This window comes from Drosophila persimilis, unplaced genomic scaffold (assembly GCF_003286085.1).
Source record: "Drosophila persimilis strain 14011-0111.01,24,50 unplaced genomic scaffold, DperRS2 tig00000700-arrow-arrow-pilon, whole genome shotgun sequence".
In the NCBI taxonomy this organism is placed as follows: Eukaryota; Metazoa; Arthropoda; class Insecta; order Diptera; family Drosophilidae; genus Drosophila; species Drosophila persimilis.
Window position 1 is genome coordinate 33,208 of NW_020825340.1, and position 15,717 is coordinate 48,924.

The 15,717-nt window shown below is 47.6% G+C and overlaps 1 protein-coding gene across 2 annotated transcripts in view; it reads left to right on the top strand.

Annotated features, from left to right (window-relative positions):
• Positions 1-554: 554 nt before the first annotated feature.
• The window catches only part of LOC6603926 (homeotic protein female sterile), a 30,092-nt gene continuing 14,929 nt past the window's right edge, over positions 555-15,717 (top strand). Inside the window, exons 1-8 of one of the 2 annotated variants that reach the window (XM_026992097.1) lie at positions 555-1,041; positions 3,590-3,785; positions 3,864-3,922; positions 11,712-11,987; positions 12,066-12,515; positions 12,594-12,647; positions 13,524-13,616; positions 15,159-15,213. In XM_026992097.1, coding sequence (XP_026847898.1) covers positions 613-1,041; positions 3,590-3,785; positions 3,864-3,922; positions 11,712-11,987; positions 12,066-12,515; positions 12,594-12,647; positions 13,524-13,616; positions 15,159-15,213 — 1,612 coding nt within the window. In that variant the 5' untranslated portion in view covers positions 555-612. The remainder of the gene's footprint in view (positions 1,042-3,589; positions 3,786-3,863; positions 3,923-11,711; positions 11,988-12,065; positions 12,516-12,593; positions 12,648-13,523; positions 13,617-15,158; positions 15,214-15,717) is intronic. The other variant, XM_026992098.1, reaches the window with a different exon arrangement.

The window sequence follows — 15,717 nt, forward strand, 5'->3', positions numbered from 1 at the left end:
TCCTCTCCACTGATATCCTTAGCTCCTCTCCTCTCTCTCTCTCTCTCTCTCTCTCTGTGTCCTTTGTTTAAACCAGAGCTTAAAACCCCAAAGCTCTGGGCACCCAATGGGGGAATGCCAGGTTGCCACCTGTAATATAAACTACCTGGATTTCATTTTGCACTTTTATGGGGGCACACATGGGGCGGGGGGTGTGTTAGTGTTATGTGGCAGCGGAAGTGGAGCCATAAGAGCCGTATGAAATGTGTCACCGCGTAACGAAGAAAAGGCCCGTGCATGCATATCCGAGAATGAACCGATCTTGGGCGGAAGGAGGATCTCTGCCAAGACAGAGGGATATCCGTTTGGCTTTTAAAATAAGATATACTGTATACACTGCATCTTGCCCCAATCGTGATACCCTTTCCTGTGAAAGGGGCCATAAAACCCCATAATACCCATAATGTTTTCATTTTGAGTTGTTTTTTGTGGGTGTGTGGGACTTACCGCCATTTTTATGCGACCAATACTAATCCATAAACCCATCTTTCTCTCTCTCTCTCTCTCTCTTTTCCTCTCCCCAACCCGTTCTCTCTCCCTCTCTCCGTCTCTCTTTATCTCTCCATACAGCACATGGTGCAGGCTGGCGTGGCGCCATTTCCGGGCGCTCCGGCCGGCTATGCCGCCGCTCCAGGGCAGGCAGCAGCGGCCGCGGCTGCAGCAGCCGCTGCCCAGCAGGCCGGAGCTGCTGCGGCCGCTGCCCAACAGGCGGGCGCTGCCGCCATAGCCGCCGATAGTCTGTCCCTCGCTGTGGCGGCTGCGGCAGCCAAACAGCAGGCCGAGCCAGTGACCCAGTTAAAGGCGGCCGGCGAGGCAGGAGGAGCTGGAGCTGCCACCGGGAACACAGTAGCAGCAGCAGCAGCAGCAGCAGCTGCAGCGGCAGCGCCAGGAGCTGTCGGAGGAGTTGCAACAGAATATGCCACGGCCAATGGCGGTGCATCGGCTTCAGTGGTGGCCACGAGTGTGTCCGAATGCGCACCGTTGTACATGCAACAGACAAAGGTGAGTGCAACCTCCCCCTACCTATAACTCTACCCCTCTATATCCAACCCCCCCACCCCCCTCACCTAACTGTGCCACTGTTTGTGTGTGTGTGTGTGTGTGTGTGTGTGTGTACTTTTGGTATGCATTTGTAGATTCGTGTATGTGTTTATGGTTTTGGTTCCACCTTCAGTTTGGTTTTGGCTCTCTTTGGTTTTTGCTGATGCTTTGATTTGGTTTTCCCCACACACACACACTCACACACACAAATTGATGCACACATACATACGGTCAGTAGGCCGTGTTTGTTCTCATTGCAACAACTGTTCTTTGTTGTTGATCTGCTTTGGTTTTCTTTTTCTTTTTTTTTTTTTTTCTTGTTGATGTTGCGGCCGCTCTGCTGCTTTTACATTTTTAATTGCATGCGTGTCCGAGCAGCTGCAAAAGAGTTAAGCCCCCACGGCAGTAAACACCCCCACAAATGCACACACACGCACACACACAAGGCTGCAGGGAGCACTAGAGTATCACCTTCCTGCCAGAGCCAACAGTGATGGCCCGGCAAGTGGAAACGTCCCAAATGTACAGAGATTTCCATAAAGCAATGCCAGCACGAGCCCGAACTCACTCTTAAATTAGAAGCATATTATTTTAGAAGCTTTTAGCAGTATTTGAAAGCCCTTGTAGTAGTGATAATAGTAGATTGTTAGAAAGTATGTTTATCAAAAATTATATAAATACATAAATATTTCCATCATTATACCGTGTAAAAAAAGAGTCTTAAACCGATGTTAAAGTTCTTTCAATCGTTTCCCCTGTGGCCAGCAGGCTGCCATAATATTCGAGCCACTACTGTCGTTAGTTTTCTAGTGATTTTTTGTAGCATACTTTTAGGTGCCGCTGCGATTGCTCTCATTTCTCATGTGGCCCCGAGGAGTGCTCTGTAGTTTATTCTTTCTTTCGCTGTTCCAATTAAGAATTGATCATCCCAGACGTGCCACATGCAACATTTGCCACCAATACATGCCCCACTATGTATCCACACCAAAATCAGTTGCATTCTATATAGAATAACCGTATTTTTGCATCTAAAATATGTTTGTTTTGTTTATTTTGAAATATATTGTCGGGCAAACATTTGTTTGCAGGTGTTTTCAAGGAGAGGGGGGGGGGGGGGGGGGGGGGGTCTAAACCGTATAATAAATACTCGTACAAAACGCTTGTTTGATTTTGTTGAACCCGAGGGATATTTGTTTATGGAAATTGATTCGTGCATTTGAATAATTTAACAGACGAGAGAGCATTAGGTTTGCTTTCATTTTTTAACAATGCATACACACACACACAAACAGCACACAAATACACACATACATGGGTATGTTTTGTTTGCATTTAGTTTTCAGTGAATTTGGTGTGCCCGAACCCGTGCCTGTGCCTGTGCCTGTGCCCTGGCTGGTGTAATAAATTAAGCAAATATTTAATTAATTGCAATTAATACTCATGTTTGCTAGCCCATTGTTGTGTTTTTTGTTGTTGTTTCGACATGTACGATATGTAGTGTGCATTTAATATAATATTTTATATACATATATATTGTATTTCTATACCTGAACAATACGCGCCACTTGGAGGCTGACATTTTGAATGGTTTCATTGTTTGTTTGTTTGCTTGCCTGCCCTTTTGGGGGCATTTACCGAACATTCCAATTAATACGATATTGTTGTTGTTTTTAAACAACAAGAATGGGAAAATTATTCAAGGTCTCAACACATGTGTATTCTTGAATATTAAATGGGACTTTTTCTCTTTTGAATAAATCCAAAATCAAAGAAATGGGTAAACTTTTCCGTAGGGTGGATACTTGATACCCTTGCAGACATTGATGGCCATATAGATATAGAATTAGATTGTGCGTAAAATAAACTTTATTTATTTGTACATTTATTGGGCAGTGAATGGGTGCTCGGGAATGTTTTCTCTTGATAACTGAATGTATTTTTTTGTTTCCTCCAAATTTATTTCCTAAAATACCATATACCTTGAAATGTCTGGAAAAACGTTTATAAATAGTATACAAAAATTGTTGAAAATTTAGTATAAGACTCACCACTGCCCCTGCCCCTGCCCCCCGACCTGGTTGTATATTCATTTTGCATTTTGTCATGATTCCATTATAGTTTCATAGATATATAACCATTAAATAATATACAATACGATATGTAATATGCTAAATGTAAACGTAAAAGTATTTTGGGCATGTTCCAAGCAATTGAGCAACTTGTAAATGCAGTTTGGAATGTTTGGGGGTGGCGGGAATGGGTGGGGGGGATGTAGACAAAAATTAAGCTAAACATTTAAGCAAATTAAGCAATTGGTGTTGGTCGCCTGTCTGCCTGTCTGGGTGTATTCCTGTTTTTTTTTTTTATAGCCTTATACCACACTGCATCTATCTTAATCCAAACACACACACACATTCGTACACTCTGTAGCCCTATGTAGCGAGGGGGAGAAGAACGCCACTCGCAACTAAAACGCAAATCCTTGTTGTTATCTGAAAATTTATCACAGACAAATCTGTCAACACAAACACAGACACTGTACAATGGAACAGCCAGCAGTGTCGCATCCTCAACAGTCACAGTCCCTGGTCCGGGTCCGGGTCCGGGACCGGGACAGGCTCCTGGCCAAATCCCAGTTTCAGTGGTCACGCAGCCATCCCTGACAAATGGACATGCCATGGACCAACTGCAGCAGCAGCAGCACCATCACCACCAGCTACAACTGCAGCAGCAGCAGCACCACCACCAACAACAACAACAACAGCAGCAGCAACAACAACAACAACAACAACACCATCACCATCAGCAATCATCGCAGCCCCCACAAAATGTGCTCAGCATAGTGAGTGTTTTTTTTTTTTTGGCAAAGGCAAAGCAGCCACCAACAAAAAAAAAATTATAATAAAATCAACAACAGCAGAAAAAAATAAAAAAAAAAGAAAACACTAAAAAATAGAGAGAGAGAAACGAGACGAGACGAGAGGAGACGCGCAGAGCACACAATTGAAATTTACGTGCCAGTTTCTTGGGGGTTTTTTGTCCATGTTTTCTTTTGCTCGTTTTTCCTGCTGGTTTTCCGTCCTTACATTTTTATTTATTTTTTTTTTTTTTTGTTTTTTTGTTTATTGTGCTCATCTTCATTAGGCGACCAACAGACTGGCCGGGAAAATCTCCTTTTCTTTTCCGCCTCAACTTGAACTCTTTTGTAACTGCATTTTGTATGCATTGTCATCATCTGAAGAGAGAGAGAGAGAGCGGGGGAGAGGGAGAGAGGGGGTCCAGATGCAGCAGCAGCAGCAGCAGATGTTTAAAGGATATGCCAGGGGTTTTTTTTTTTTTATTTTTTGTGTGATTTTCAGTGCGGATTCTTTTGCTTGCAAAGTTTTTTATTTTTATAATTAATTGTGAGTGGAATTACAGTTTTCAAAGCTTAGCTCTTCTCAAGCTTATCAGATTATAAGATTGGGATAAATATATAATAATATTTTTTGAATAATTTCCGGCAAATGAAAGTAAGGAGGGGCCTAGAGAAACAGAAAATATGAATGCCTTCTGGCACTGTCTCGGAGATGAATGGGAGTGTTGCCCACAAGAAAAAGCCCCCAGAGATTAAATATTGTAAACACAAATTGTTTTCTCTTACGTTTTACCTTTTAATATGATCCAAATATATTTCGTATTTAAAAGAAATGTTTTTATAGGTATATTAAATATATTTCCTAATATATTCCTCTACAATAATTGTATAAATTCTGAAATATTCAAATAATTGATGAAAACCCGAAATATTAAGATATGCACACATGAAACCATCAATTTCGAACCAATTAAATCAGTTAAAAGTAATTTTTTTCCCCCGCAAAAAAATGAAGAAAAGTTTACCCATAAAAACAACCGAAAGAAGTCAAAGTTTCTAACCGACATACGCCTCAGTAAATATCAAATAGGAAACAATTTAGAGCAAATTTCTTTGAGAAAGTTTGTAGTCCCAAAATATATGCAGAAATGCAGAAAGCAAATCAAAAGGCGGACGGCGGACGGCGGGCGGAGGGCGACCGGCGACCTTTTTGCAGGCAGCATTTGTCGCGTGCCGCACAAAAGCATTTCGATAAACTAAAAAGCGTTAAATGTCATTTACGTGTAACCCGATACCCGAAACAATAACATCCTTCGCCCCCCCCCCCCCTCAGCCCCGTCGCCCCCAACCTCTTAGCCGTTAGCCATTTATATGGCCAAAGTTTTTCACGCCATTTCACTTTGGGGCCGAAATGTTCGGTAAACATGCAAACCCGAACCGAATAGAACCCCGAACTGAAAAAAATGCAGAGTGTACGTACTATATATGTATATATATATGTAGGTATATTTGATAGGGGAATTTTTGTTTAGATTTATGTGTCAACAATGCGCAGCAAATTAAGTTAAGCGTTATTTCTATTGCCTACATTATGGGGCATGCCCCATTGTGGCATTCGTTCTTGTTCCTGCCGCTTTTGCTGTTCAGTTTTTATTGCATTGTCATCGAATTTGCTCGGCCGGCTTTGCTTGGGGCTTATGCTCCTTTTGAGGATACCCTGGCCAGGAGGGGAGAGAGCTTGATGGGGAAGTCTTCCAAGGCTGATGCTGGATCGATTGTCTGTTCTGTCCGAGAGAAACCCATGGCTCCGTCCAGGGTATCTCAAGCTTCGGATGCCCCCTTTCTGTTTTTATATTCCTGCGTAAATAGAGAATTCTTTCGTATTATTCAAAGCGGGAGTGGAACGCGCTACTGCTATTCTGTGTGTGTGTGTGTGTGTGTGTGTGTTGTAGGGGCTTGTTGGAGCAACAACAACAAAAACAACAACAATAGCCTGTCATGGCAATGCATTTTCAGTTTTAATAATGCAAAAATACAAAATGCAAACATTTCCGCAGGGTCGATTGGGATTGCATTTTCTCCTGGGGCTGTGGGGCATGCGGCATGTGTGGTGGATTGGGGGTATATTGCAACAGTTTGCGCGACAGTTTTATTGCATAAGTCAACACAAGTTTGTGCCACAAAATATGTACTCGCTCTTCTCTGTGTGTGTGTGTGTGTGGGAGTGTGTTTGTATGGGTTTTCCTGCTCCTGTTCGTGTATTCCTATCTGTGTTCCTGTGTGTGCCCCTTCGGTTTTCCCCCCAGTAACTTTTTTATTGGGTCACACACACACACATTTTCAAGTGCGGTCGTGTTTGCAAGCGAGCTCCGAGTTTTATACAAACAAAATCCGTACCACGCCTGGAATCAAAAGAGAAGACGGTTCAGGCCAGGCTTTCAGAGTCCCGGTACTCACTGCGCATGGTGGCTGGCGACGGCGACATCCCAGTTGGTTGCAGGGGCACACGCTGACGCGCAGATAGCCCAGGGGGGGTGATCGTTGGTTTTGGCGCATTTCTCTATCCATCGCGTAGGTGGTAGGAAATATAAAAACAACTTTCACTCAAATCGCTTCACTTGCCTCGATTTGTAGTCACGGATCAGCTGATCGAGCAGAGGTGCTTAACGCACGGAGTTGCCGGACAGCGTAGGACAGTCGTAGGGTTGCCAGATCGGCCAACCTGTTCGAAAGTTGAGCGCCAACAATTTCAAATTTCAAATTTAGAATTCGAATAATTGGCAATCACATACAGGAAGAATGGAGGAGGAAGAAAAGCGGGTCTTTGAGAGGAGAACTAGCCTGCAGCGTTCCCCACCACAGTGGCAGACGCCCCGAGGCATTTGGCCCAGGGAGCAGGCAGTCGAGAAGCCGGCCCAGCTAAGCCTTGGTACCGGATCTCCACTTAAGGCGCCCTTAAGAGTGCTGCCAGCACTGACTGTGTCTGCACCAGCAGAAGTCCCTGTCAACCCCTTTGACTTCAGCAGTGCTTCCACAGACAAAAGCGGAACAGGAACAAAGGCAGACGGAGATCTGCGGGCGATCCTGGCTTCGCTGGTAGAAAAGTCGACGGAATTGTCGAAGATGCTGAGGGACGCACGTTATCTCAACAAGGAGATGAAAGAGTTGGCGCAGAACGTGGTGAGGATGCAAAAGTCTGCGCTTCACAGCTTCGACGCAAGGTCTCAGAGGAAGGAGAGGGTGGAGCGGCGCGACCAGGAGACGCAGTGCTCCCCTCAACACGATGCGCCGAAAAGGAAGCTGGAGAAGCCGACGAGGAGCTCGCCGAAGCGGAGAGTCAGAAAGAGTGACCACCCCACGTCACAGTCCCACGAACACACGGTAAGGATGATCGAAACAGCTGCACCTACCGAAGGTGAATGGGAGAAGGTGAAGAGTAGAGCGCACGCCCGGAAGCCAAGGCCCCGTCCGGATGCCATTATCATCGAGCCAAAAGGGGAAATGACGTATGCGGAGATCCTCAACCTCGTCACCCGCAACCAGAGCGAGAAGATGAAGAAGGTCGGTGAGAGTGTGAGCAGAGTGAAGCGCACAGCCAAAGGTGCTCTCCTATTGGAGATTAAAGACGCCTCGAAGGAGACCGCGCAGCTGCTTCGCGAGGACATAGGCACTGTCCTAGGAGGCAAGGTGGAGGCGCGAGCACTCACCCAGCAGACGAGGCTAGAGATGGTCGACTTGGACGAGATGGCTACCACGGAGGACGTGAGGAAGGCCTTCAGCGAGCAAATGGGGATTACTCTCGATGCGGACGCCGTTAAGAGTTTGCGCCCAGGCTTTGGTGGCACCCAGCGGGCTATTATTTGCCTGCCGGCGACCCTTGCGACGAAGGCGCTCTCCGTCGGAAAGGTGAAAGTGGCATGGTCCGTCTGCCGCATACGGGAACGAAACCTTCCGTTAAAGTGTTTCAGGTGCCTTGAGATCGGCCACGTTGCACTAAAGTGCAAAAGCTCTGTGGACAGAAGCGGGTGGTGCTTCCGCTGTGGTTCTGCGGAGCACAAGATTGGTGACTGCCACAATGAGGCAAAATGCTTCCTCTGCGCCGGAAAGGGCAAGCCCCACACACATGTGGCTGGTAGCCACAGGTGCCCCATGGCACCTAAAGAGAAGGCAAGTCACCACGCTGGACATGGTTAGGTTTTATCAAATAAACCTAAACCATTGCGAGGCTGCCACAGACCTGCTCTCTCAGTCGGTGCGCGAAATGAGATCGGACGTTGCAATAATTAGTGAACCCTACATATCCCCCGACGATGGATTCTGGGTCCAAAGCTCCTCAGGCAAAGCAGCAATATGGGCCTGCGGTAAGCCTCCTCTACGGCCTTCAGGGTGTGCGGAGTTCCGACATTTTGTCAGGGCAAAACTGGGGAACTTGTGGATCTACAGTTGCTATCTCCCTCCAAGCCTGAGCCGCCATAGTTTCGCTGCGGCGATGGACGAATTGGCCGACGACGCCAGGCACCACAAACCAAACGTGATTGCTGGCGACTTCAATGCTTGGGCCCAGGAGTGGGGCAGCGACATCTCCAGAAGCAGCAGTTCAGATGCCATATCCAAGGGGCATGCACTTCTTGAGGCCTTCGCTGCGTTGGACGTAGTACTGCTGAACCAGGGGACCGCGAATACCTTCAATAGGGGTGGCGCTGGGTCAATCATCGACCTTACTTTCACCTCTAGTAGCCTTTCCCCTCTGTCCACCTGGCGCCTGGGAAACCACTACACAGCCAGCGACCACGAGGCAGTGGTGTTCTCGATAGGCGGAGAAGGTGGTTGCAGACCGACCAGGACCCCGCAAACAAGCCGGAGAGCAGCCTACAACCCCGAATCAATGCGGATTCCAAGGTTCCTGGAGGCGCTGAGGCATATGGAGGTCGGAGGCTCAGCGCAACAGATGGTCAACCAGCTTCTGGAATCCCTACTGCTCGCATGCGATGCCAGTATGAGTCGCAAGAGGCCATACAAGGGTAAGCAGTCGACGACCTATTGGTGGAATGACGAGATTCAGGAGGCCAGAAGCACCTGCCTGTCAGCTAGAAGGCGATATCAACGGGCCCGCAGAAGGAGCGACACTAGCTGGCCAAGACTACAGGCGGAGTACTGCGGAGCTAGAAAAGCTCTAAAGTACGCTATCAAGGAGAGCAAGAGGGAGTGCTTCCTGCAGCTATGCGACTCAGCCGATAAGGATCCGTGGGGACGCGCCTACAAGACGGTGATGAAGCGTATTCATGCCAGCAACGCGGGGTCGCCGTCTGACCCAGCACAGCTGCGGACTATTGTTGAGACATTGTTCCCATCCGGGGCTCACGGCCTCGCCACCAGTGCCGCTGCACACCAGTCTTCATATACGGTCGAACCAGTCACGGAGGACGAAATCGCCGCCCTGGCCCGCAGCTTAAAGGCCAAGAAGGCTCCAGGCCCTGACGGAATCCCCAACCGTGCGGTAAAACTGGCGATGGCATACAGCCCGCATGAGTTCGCCAAGGCATTCACGCAGTGCCTGCGGGAAGGACTATTTCCGCCGCAGTGGAAGTCGCAACATCTGGTGCTCTTGCCAAAGCCAGGAAAGCCGCCGGACGATCCCTCCTCGTTTCGACCGATTTGCCTAATCGACTCGCTGGGTAAGGCTCTTGAGCAGATAATTCGCAGAAGGTTGGACAACGCCGTCGAGGATGCTGGGGGACTTTCTCCAAACCAATACGGTTTCAGGAGAGGGAAGTCAACGGTGGACGCCATAGGCAGGGTAGTCGACATAGCCTCCAAGGCAGTGGAGGGAACTCGATGGAAGGGCGGCAAGAAGGAATACTGCCTGATTGTCACCCTAGACATCAGGAACGCCTTCAACTCGGTGAAGTGGGAGTGCATCTTGGACTCATTGAACCGGCGCGGGGTACCCCAATACCTGCAGGCAATAGTACGGAGCTACTTCGAGGGGAGACTGCTGGAGTATAATACGGCGACCGGCGCGCAGTCTCACGGCATAACGGCAGGCGTTCCCCAAGGATCAGTGTTGGGACCTCTCTTATGGAACATTGCCTACGATGGAGTCATGAGATTAGCACTCCCAGGCGGATGTCAACTAACCTGCTACGCAGACGACGTCGCCCTGACGGTTGTAGCCAAGCACCTGGACGTCGTCGAAGCAAATTGCGACACCGCAATCCAGCTGATTGCAGACTGGCTCCGTTCTGCGGGACTAGAGCTAGCCGCTCATAAAACCGAGGCAGTATTGGTGAGCACCCGTTCGACTGTGGAGACCGCTCACATCAGGGTTGGCGACCAGAGATTATCGTCGAAAAGAGCCATTCGGTATCTGGGCGTGATGATAGACACCAGGCTCAGTTTCCGAGAACATCTAAGCTACGTTCAGGAGAAAGCGGCAAACACGAGTCGGGCGCTGTCCCGAATACTGCTGAACACCCGTGGCCCGAAGCAGGAGAGGAGGATTCTGCTGACCAGCGTAGTCCGCTCAGCCATGACCTACGCAGCAGCCATATGGGCGGATGGCATTCAAGTTGCCAGTTACGCCAGGGGCGTAAAATCCACTCATCGCCTTTGCGCGCTACGAATCTGCTGCGGCTTTCGGACTCTATCCGACGACGCTGCCCTAGTCCTGGCGGGAGTCCTACCCATCGACCTTCTAGTTCTTGAGGAGAGGGCGGTGGCCGAAGCCATCCGGGCCGGCGCGGCAAGGAGAGACGCGCGCAAGCACGCCCGTGACGAAAGCCTTAGAGCATGGCAAAGCCGCTGGGACGGCTCTGGTAAGGGACGGTGGACACACCGCCTAATTCCGGATGTCCGATATTGGATCGGCAGGCGACACGGTGCGGTCAATTTCTATTCTACACAGCTTCTGAGTGGACACGGCTGCTTCAGCCATTACCTTTGGAGGTTTGGGCACGAGGACTCGCCGAATTGCTCGTGGTGTGGCGACGCCACTGAAGACGCTGAGCACATAATTTTTCATTGTGGGCGCTTCGCACTTAAGAGGGAGGAGCTGTGGCGAGCCGCCGGCGGGCAGCTCACGCCGAACAACCTGATCGAGACGATTGTGGAAGACCCCACGGCATGGTCGGCCTGGAACAACTTTGCCGCCGACGCCATGAAAGAATTGCGTAGGTGCGAGCGCCGAAGAAATGAGAGTGGTTAGGAGGAACCATGGTCCCTGCGAAGCATTGCTTTGCGGCCGTCCCGCAGAGACCCGGAACTTCCTTCCTTCTCCAACTCAACACAGCTCCCTGTCTAGCTATAGTTAAGTCCTAGGCTTATAAAAAAAATTTAATAAAATTAAGGAGTTTATTTAGAATAAAAAAAAAAAAAAAAAACACACACACACACACACTGTGGCACACACACACACACAGATGCGTGTGGGCATCGCATCCCTTTTCGCTCGGATGTAAACCACTTGAAAATTGTATTTTCATTTCAATTGTTTATTTATTGCGGCACTTGTTCGCATTCGATTTGCCAGGAAAGTGCTGAAAAATACGACCCCAAAAACCCAACCAAAAAATGCCAACAACAGAAGTTTCCTCCAAAAATCGCTTTCAATAATATTCCCGCCGCTATTAAAAGCAGAAAACTGCAGTTATTTGCCGTACAAAAAGTTTTTATTTAAACAAAACTAGAATATTCCAGACTCTAGCGTTAAGAGCATCAAAATATTGAATCCTTTGACTAAACTGCTTCTATTTCCGCTTCTTTTCCTTTCACACAGTCCACAGTATTGATTGCCAATGAGGCTGCAGATTCGCAACAGAGCTCAGCCCTCTCGAATGCCGGCGGCACAGCAGGCGGTGGCACAGGCGGCGGCGGTGGCGGTGGACCGCCCGGCTCTCCGCTCTGCAGCTCCCCGTCCAGCGTCACAGCATCGCAGCAGGCCACAGTCGCCGCAGTAGCAGCCGCCACATTTAATGGAAGTGCCACAGATAGCAGCATGTCGGGCAACACATCACCGATAGCCAGCGGCGAGCCGCTGCTCCAGACGCCGCCCGCCATGCAACAGCAGCAGCAGCAACAACAGCAGCAACAACAGCAGCAGCAACAACAGCAGCAGCAACAGCAGCAGCAGCAGCAGCAACAACAGCAGCAGCAGCAAATGCCGCTCCTTTGCAGCAGTCCCACATCGATGGCAGCGGCCACTTCCGTCACGGCCAGCTCGATAGCCGCCGGAGCCCTGGCCGCCACCAGCAGCAGCGGTGTGGGTGTGGGTCTCCTGCCCACCGCCGGTCTGGACAGCTTGGCCAGCATGGCCAATGGGGGGGCGTTGGTGGTGCCGGCGAGTACCTCGCAAGTGATTGCCCACCTGAATGCGGCAGCAGTCAGCGGCATCATGACCGCCTCCGTGCAGTCGCCGAATGTGGTCACAAGCCTGACCAGTGCTCTAGTCCCCGCGCAGGCGCTGCCGACGGTGGCCCAGGCCGTTGCCGCCTCCATGGATGCCAAAAGTCAGCCCAAGCGGCTGCATGTCTCCAACATACCGTTCCGTTTCCGGGATCCCGATCTGCGTGCCATGTTTGGGGTGAGTGCCGGCGTGACACCTCGGGGAGGGCATGAAATTAATTTGAATTCGTTTTTTTTTCTTCTCCCGTTTTCGCAGCAATTTGGAACCATTCTGGATGTGGAAATCATATTCAATGAGCGCGGCAGCAAGGTAAGTCCTGTGTGGCACGTTCAAGGCTCCACCTCTGTCTTCCTTTGTGGCTGTGCTCTCGCTCTCCCTCTCCCTCCAGCTGCCTGCCGCCTGCCGCCAATTGTGTGGGACATTTTGCATCTAATTGTCGCACAATTCATTTAAATTATGCACTCCAGATATTCCCAGGAGATGCTCTTTGTCCGTCGTTGCCTTGGCAACACCAGAGCCGTGTTTCTGGCTCTCGTAGCTGTCCTTTTCCTATTTTCGCTTCTTTTTTTTTATACATTATTATGGAGCCTGGCAAAAATAATTGCACAGTTACCATGGCACCCGGAATGGTGCATAATTTAAGGCGTCCCAACACCTTGGGATACATATATTCCATTGAAGAGGAAAGAGGAGAGCTGAGCAGAGCACAGGCTGAAGCTGACGCTGACGCTGAGGAAAGATCCATGAGCCATGGAGCAGAGCGAAGACAGAGCTGCAAAGTATAGGGCACGTGCATGTCGCAGTCGCAGTCGCAGTCGCACTCGCAGTCCCATCCCCGGGAGACCCTCCTCCAACCATCCTTCAGAATATATAAGAGAGGAGCAATTTGCCAATGGCCCCTGTCCGAAGCATGTCCTTGGCCCATGTCCCCATGCCCACATGCCCCCATGCCCCGCCCTGCCTTGTTGATGTATTTTTTGTAGCAATAGCTTTTTGAAAACGACTACAGCAACAAACAATAAAAGACAACCCCAGAGAACCTTGTTGTTTGGATTATTTATAAGAAAATGTTATATATATACATATATTTTTTTTTCTTTTTCGTATTTTTTTCGTATTTTTTGGAAATCGTAATCTATATACTCTATATGTTTCTTTAATTGCATGTTTGATTGCGAATGGCAGGGATTCGGTTTTGTAACATTCGCTAACAGCAACGAAGCAGAACGAGCACGCGAACGTCTACACGGCACCGTGGTTGAGGGACGCAAAATCGAGGTGGGTGCATGCCATATACCATTTACCATAACTCACACACACACACACATACACACCTAAACACATCCCCCTAGAAAACAACAAGAATCCACCACTAATTTCACAAAAAAAGAAAAAAAAAAAAAAACAAAACAAAGAAATTGCCTTTCAACTTGTAATCCTGGCGTGTGTCCTTCCAATGAGATAAGGCGCTGCCACCTTCCATAATTGTTTTTCATTTAATCCAAGGAAAGGGATCGCCTCACGCATTGTCAGCACAGTTGGCCGGAGTCTGTGCCCGGCCCGTGATTGATTTTTAAATTACGTTCAGGATTGGGGATTCTTATTTGCCTTTCATTAAAAATTAATTACAATTTTCGCCCGCCCTTTGTTGTTCTCTCTCTCTCTCTCTCTCGATCTCTCTCTTTTTTATTCTGATTAATGTTAAATGTTAAATGGGGAGCCGCAAATAATTGGCATTTAAAATATGCTGAAAATGCACAAAGTGTCCGCGCGCACACAGAGAAATGTATGGACCATGTATTGGTCAGTCTCTATGTCCGTCCGTCCATCTGTCCATCTGTCCGTCCGTCCGTCCGTCGGACGATGGTTGGTTAAACAAATTAACTGAGCCGCACAAAAGGCTGAGCTGTGCTGTGCTGTGCTGTGCTGTGCTATTTTCCGCTAGCCAAATGCCTGCGGGAATCGCACGAGTCTAATTAAGTCTCTGGGTCCACAAAAGGTCTGCCACATGCCCAGCTGGAAACGGATGTCGCATGTCCGTCCGTTCGCTAAAAGGCCACAAAAAATTAATTTCAAAAAGTATATACATTAATCGAGCGTAAATGAATTCGAAATAATAATCAAAATTGCATTGAAAGCCATGCCATATACACGACTGGGGAAACCATACCAATGGATGATCTTTAGCCCCGGAAAAAGTCAGAAGGAACAACATAAATTGAAAGGAATTCTAGGACATAGTGTCCGTAAAACTGTAATGGAAGGCAAATAAAAATTCATTTAATACTGTAACAACAAAAAATCAATACAATTATTTAAATAAACTTATCTCGAAATTTTTACAAAAATATTCAGTACTTGAAACATTTAGCAATTTTCAATATAGTTTTCATATCAAAATTTTAATTTAAATGATAGAAATATTGGATTTTATAGAACCCTAGAATCACACACACACACACACACACACACACACAAATTTCCCAACACCCCAACAACAACAACACTTAAACACACAATTTGCAAAGATTTTGTTGTAATTGTTAACTAACACATAATTTATTTCTACATTCTCTATATACATGCGATCGCTCTCTCTCTCTCGATATATATATATGTATATATATTATATATATACTGTACCTTTTCGTGTGTATATGATATATAAAATTAAAAAAAAAAATATATATATATATATAAAAACTCATCACCAAAACCAACAACTACAACAACCAACAACAACCACCACCGCTCGCTGATCGCTCGTTAAAACCAAAAACAAAAAAAACAAAAAAATAAAAATAATAACCAATTGTGAAGGTGAATAACGCCACTGCACGTGTACAAACCAAAAAAGTGACAGCAGTACCCAACGGTAAGTGATCCTAACACATGCACACACTCACACACTCATAGATAGATCCACACAAACACACACATACACACAAACACACACACACATCAATAGAAACATGGAAGCCACGTAACGTAAAACAAGTTTAAATGTTCAGCAAAGAAATGCAATTACGATGAAATGCAACAGCCACAGAACAAGAACAAGAACAAGAGCCAGAGAGCTGCAGCAGAAATGAAAGCATAGCATTTTAAGTACTGTCTAAACGTACTGGTGGGCCTTCGTCTGCGTAACATCCGTCATACCTTCACTACTTGGCATGAACATCAATGTTTCAGTTGCAGTTGCAGTTGCATTTGCAGTACTTGTACAATCAGCTGTTCATTTTGTTCGTTGATGCCCGATCGAATGCACACTGAAACCCTGCTGCTGCCCCGTTTAGCCAGTACTTAAATGTCCATTGTTGCTCCTGCTGCTGCTCCTACCATACGTACTGCTGCTTTCTTAACATTCCCTTAGTTTTTT